Genomic DNA, 5,763 nt, shown 5'->3' with positions numbered 1-5,763 from the left:
TTACCTTTTATATATATATATTTATCAAATTAAAAATTAAGACTTTGTTTTTATTTTCCAACTTCATTGAAAAAACTTTTTTATACTTTTCAAAACCTATTTTTCATCTTGCAAAATTAAAAGATGTTGAGAAGAATAAAAATAACTTCTCGATTTCTTCCTACACTACTTGAAGTATATTTTTTCAACTTCTTAAAGATGAAGAAATTTTTGTCTCTTCCAACACATCTTCATCATTAGTTTGCATTAATTATGAAAAAATCAACGATTTTTTTGTCTTAGTGAAATTTTATATTTGAATTTATTGTATTATAATTTTAGATGAAAAATATTTTAAAAATCTACGTACTTAAGAAAGTTTTATAAAGATTTCAAAATTTTTCTTAAATTTCAACGTAGCTTATTAAATAAACTTTCATAAATTAACACTTATGTTTTTTAATATAGATGTCAACAATATAAAGAATAAATGAAAAACATTTTGTCTGTGTGAAAAGTACATTTTATTAAAAAATATAAATATATAATTTAAACATATTTTTATACAAAAAGTAATAAAATATTATTATTCAATTTTACAAAATAAAATATCAATATCATTTTTTATTATATTTTAATTAACTTAAATTTATATAATAAATAATAAAAAATTTGAAAGCATTGCTTGGTAAATTCATAGAGTGAAATTTGAAATATGTGTTTGAAATATATTAGTAATAAAGTTTTAATTTTGAATTTGAAATTTCAAAAACTATAAAAATATCTTTGAATTTAAAATTCAAAATTCCAAAAATAATTTATAAAAAGGTAAAGACATTTTAATGGATAATTTAACGCCTCTAAAAAACTTGTATATATCTTATATATTTTTAATGTATGAGAGAAGTTCATATTTAAAATATGAACAAATTTTGAAGATGAAAATTTTTAAAAATATAATAAAAATACGTTAATAATTACAATTACAAATAATAAAAATTAAATATATGATATAAAATAATAAATAAATAGTATAATATTTGTGCTAAAACATGACAACTTTATTGCTAGACAAATATACTCTTTATATTATTTTTGCATTGTGTATCATTTATAGTTTTAAATTGTTTACTAATTATTATTTACATTTTTTTTCATCGTCTAATATTTGTTTTTTTTTTAAATGGATTAATAATATTGATATTAAACTTGAATGTTGATTAACTTCTCTCACAAATTTTAATAATAATATTGATATTAAAATTTTATTGTTATAAATCTACTTAAAAACTAAGAAAACAAACTACTAGGAATATTACCCTAAAACCCCTATCTGATTAGCTGACACGTGTCCAATAAATAGGTTTTTTCGTCATTTTGGTGCCCTTTAGGAATGGTTGAAGCATCTAAAGACGTAATGACTTTTTTATCCCTGTTTTATGTTCCGTAGTGTATTTGGGTTTGGTTATTTCGTAATTTTGCAAAGTTTTAAATGCATCTGAAACTGATTTGACCACCTTTCATTTCCACTCGACGCAAAGGCTTGGTTTAAATGCAGAAGTTTGCTCTAGAAGGAAGTTTCACAGATAAATATGGAAGAAGTTGTGTAATTATTTTTTGTTTGTTGTTTTCCAGTTCTTTCTTCCTTCCGTCTTTTTTCCTTACTCCAGGTATTTCTGTATTTTTTCTGTGTTGCAGTGTTTATGTTTTAATGATAGAATGATATTTGGAAAGAAGTTTACGTGATAAATACGGAAGATGTTTTGTTTTTTTTTTTTTTGCAATTCATTCTTCCTTTCTTTTTTTAACGTTACTCCAGGTATTTGTGTGTATTTTCTTTGTTCAATGTTTATGGGTAATGATAGAATGATATTTGTAAGCAACTTTACGTGATAAATGTAAGACCCGTGAAAATTAAATAATTAATTAATAAATGCAGGTAGGAAGAACATTTATGGTATTTAATCCTGGTTTGTATGACATGGAAAAGTATTAGTTTAAGTGGTTGAGAGTACTTTAATTGTGTGAGAGGACTTGGGTTCAAGTCTTATGTATGTTTTTTATGTAATTAATTATTATTGTTTTAATAATATGTATAATTATGTTGTGAAATAATATAATATGTGAATTATATTAGTAAGCAAGAAACATGAATTGACTTGATGGTTTAACATTGGTATTGGCATGGTTGTGGGTTTAAGTCTTGGAGAACCCAAATTAAACTTTAATTTTGCCAAACTTAGTTTTGAATTGAATATGAAAGGGTAGAGTTAAGTCTTCGAGAACCCAAATTAAACTTTAATTTTGCCAAACTTAGTTTTGAATTGAATATGAAAGGGTAGAGGAAAACCCTAGCAGCCAAAGAGGGTTGGAAAACCATCATAGACAACCAATTAAAGGACATTAACCATAATTTAATAGGATTTTCGTTTTAGACCATTAAACCACATTAAGAGCACTTTTAAAAGGCGAATTAGAGGTAAGAAAGAGGGTTTTGGTGGGCTGTTATTGTGGTTGCAGAAGGGAGAACGAAAATTTAGTGTTTGTGAGGATTGAGAGTGTTGAGAAGAACCAAAGAGGGCCATTGGTGATCAAGGGAGAATTTTCAAAGTTCTAAGCAAAGGAGACCAGGTTAGGGGAGCTTTTACGCGCTAATCTTATTTTAATTGATTCACATGAGGATTGAGAGTGTTGAGAAGAACCAAAGAGGGTCATTGGTGATCAAGGGAGAATTTTCAAAGTTCTAAGCAAATGAGACCAGGTCAGGGGAGCTTTTACGAGCTAATCTTATTTTAATTGATTCACATGCTAAAAAGAGTAACCTTATGCATTACCTTTAATTTAAATTGGAATGATATGCTAAATAGGGTAATTTCATGTGTTGATTAACTTAAGTCTGATTGGCATGCCAAGAATGGTATGATGAGGTATGAATTTGGTGATATCATGCTTGATATTTTATTTCCCTTTTAATTTATTGTTCTGGGAAATTTCTAGAAATTGTCTGGTCGACGATGAACTGCCGCCAGACGATTCTTCCTCTTGTAGGAAATTTAGGGTTCCTATAGAGGAACCACCTGCCAGAAATACAAATCTTTGCCAGAGTTGACCAGTGTTGACTCGTTGACTGACCAGTGAGAGACTACCACGTGTCAGAGCACTCTCCCTCTCAAGCCAGAGTTCTCTTCCCGCAATTAGGGTTTGGCTCCCGTGAGGGTTGCCGCAAGGGGCGTTTCGCAGATTCTCTTTGGGGCCACTAGTTCTCCGATAGAGGACCCGTTCGGCGTCTCATTTATTCTTGTTGCGATGTATGTCGACGATGGCGCGGGAGTGAGCGTGGTCGACATAGTGAATGGTGGTGAGGCTAGTTCGATAATGGTGGTTCAGGCAGCGGGATGCACGGAGAAGATGACGCTCGCGAACTCCGACGAGTTGCAGCGACGTCGCAAAGGTGTTGTAGAGCGCGGGCTGTCTTGGTGTGGCAGTGGTGGTTCGATGTGCGAGCGACGACGGGGCTGTTGTTGACGACGAGATCGCGACGGTGGTGGCGCGAGGGGAAGAGGCGAACTGCAGCGAGGCGCGGTGGTTGTTGTAGGCCGTGAGTGGTGCTGCAATGGTGGATTTTCCGACGAGTGTTGGTGCAGAGGTGGTGGCTTCGGGTGGCAGCGGCGTCGAGCAGGGCTGCGGGAGGTGGCTGCGTGTGGTGTGCGGGCTGTTCACGTGAGTTGCAGGCGCGGAGGAGGGTGGTGGTGGCTGCGAGACGTGCGAAGAAGACGCTGCTGTTGCGGACCATTGGTGTAGCAACGGTGGCGAGGTTTCTGACGAGGGCGCGACGGGCAGTGGCTTTCCGGCGTGGGCAGTGGTGGTCGGACATGGTCGTGGCGACTGCGGAATGTGGCGGCTGCGGAGTGGGTTGGTGCGGAAGAGAGAGAAAGAGAGATAAGGGTTATGGTTTGTGTTAGAAAGGAGATGATGATGTGGCAAACAATGATTGGTGATATGAGTTAGTGGAGGCTTGATGATGTGGCAAACTGTCATTGGTTAATTTAGTAAGTGGAGGATTGTCAGGTGGCGAAATCTGGTGGACTAGAGTTTAAGTGACATTAGGGTGCAGCTTAGTAAAAAGGAGGGGTGCAGAACAGAAATGAATTACTATTACAAAAGGGGTGTAAACCTGAAAACAGGGGTACAACTAGCTCCAGAAATGTTTTATTTTAAAATAGATATTCCAATTGGAAAAAGGGGTGTAAACATGAGAATTGGGGGTGCATTTAGTACCTAAACTATTTCTCTCCAAAATTCCTATTTTGGGACTTAATTTATGAATTAAAATATTCATTATTTACATCCTTGAGGACCTAAATTAAATTACAGTTGCATTATTAAACTTAAGAATATCTAATAATAAATTTAGCATGCAACTAAATACGATTTTTAAGCGCAAAAATAATACTAAATTCCCAAAATTTAATTATTGAATGTGAGTCAAGGTTCGACTCATCATAACTTCCACGCGGTTTGGAAGCGGGCAGCGCTTGGCGGTACGTGTTCCCCGCCAGGCGATTTTACTGCAGCAGTATTGGTGTGATTGTGTGATATATATAACTATGCAATATTTATATGTATGTGTAATATGTTAACTCACCCTATCTGCTTGTGTTTGGCGACGATCGTGTATGCGGTACACGGGAGCAAATGTTATTGCAGGTGGATCTGGTGAGGCCTAGAGACGGAGCGAAGCTAGTTTTGGGAGAAGATTTTATGAGAACTTTTATAAAGTTTTTTTATGCTTTCAAATAAATTGTAATTATAAATATTCTGGACTTTTGGATAATTACAATCTTATTTATACTTATGAATTTTGGTTTATTAAGAAAGTAATAAGAGTTTATTTTAATATTCTCGCGTTTTGGGAATATCAGTTATAATAAATGAAGTTTTATTATTTACTTCTTTATTTTATTATTTAAATTCGTAATATCCGGTCGGGATGTTACAATAAATATCGAAGAACTTTTCTGTGTTCTGTGTTCAGAGGGTGTTTTTTTGTTGGGGTTAAATATGTTTTTTGTCCCTCAAGTTTCAGCGAAATTTGGAATTAGTCCCTCATCAAAACTTTTGACCAATTTAGTCATTCATCTTTCAAAATGCGTGAATTTAGTCCTTTTAACCAAATTTTGTTAAGTTTATCTGACGTTTCGAGCGCATTTCATGATAGTATTTAAGTTAACATTGAAGCAAAAATGTGTCAAACAGTATAAATAATTTAAATACTATCATGAAATGCGCTTGAAATGTCAGATAAACTTAACAAAATTTGGTTAAAAGGACTAAATTCACGCATTTTGGAAGATGAAGGACTAAATTGGTCAAAAGTTTTGATGAGGGATTAAACCCAAATTTCGTTCAAACTTAAGGGACTAAAAACATATTTAACCCTTTTTTGTTGTAACTCTACTCTAGTTTATATTTTTGTTCTTGGATATCCATTTTATTTACTGTTCATTGTTTCCGTTTTGCTTTTAATTAGTTTCATACTTTTATTCTTTAGTTAATGGTTGCCATAGTTCTTTGTGGTTTTTTATTTTGTTTTATTTTTACTGGTGTTTGTTTTTCTTACTCCAGTTTATATTTCTGTTCTTGCATATCCATTTTATTTACGGTTCAAATTTTCCGTTTTGCTTTTAAGTATTTTCATATTTTTATTGTGTAGTTAATGGTTGCTATTTACCAAGGCTACATCAGCAAATTTGACTGATTTTATGGTGTATTTTAGGAAATGCA

General features: G+C 33.1%; 1 protein-coding gene across 1 annotated transcript; it reads right to left on the bottom strand.

Moving 5' to 3' along the window:
* Positions 1 to 3,267: 3,267 nt before the first annotated feature.
* LOC114175434 (mucin-7-like) lies at positions 3,268 to 4,017 on the bottom strand. Its single transcript, XM_028060192.1, has one exon. It carries the CDS (start codon positions 4,015 to 4,017, stop codon positions 3,268 to 3,270), a length of 750 nt encoding a protein of 249 aa, XP_027915993.1.
* Between the last annotated feature and the right edge of the window lie 1,746 nt (positions 4,018 to 5,763).

The sequence above is a fragment of the Vigna unguiculata genome, chromosome 3 (assembly GCF_004118075.2).
Source record: "Vigna unguiculata cultivar IT97K-499-35 chromosome 3, ASM411807v1, whole genome shotgun sequence".
In the NCBI taxonomy this organism is placed as follows: domain Eukaryota; kingdom Viridiplantae; phylum Streptophyta; class Magnoliopsida; order Fabales; family Fabaceae; genus Vigna; species Vigna unguiculata.
The sequence above is the reverse complement of the archived record's forward strand: the minus strand, read 5'-3'. Positions and strand labels throughout refer to the sequence as shown.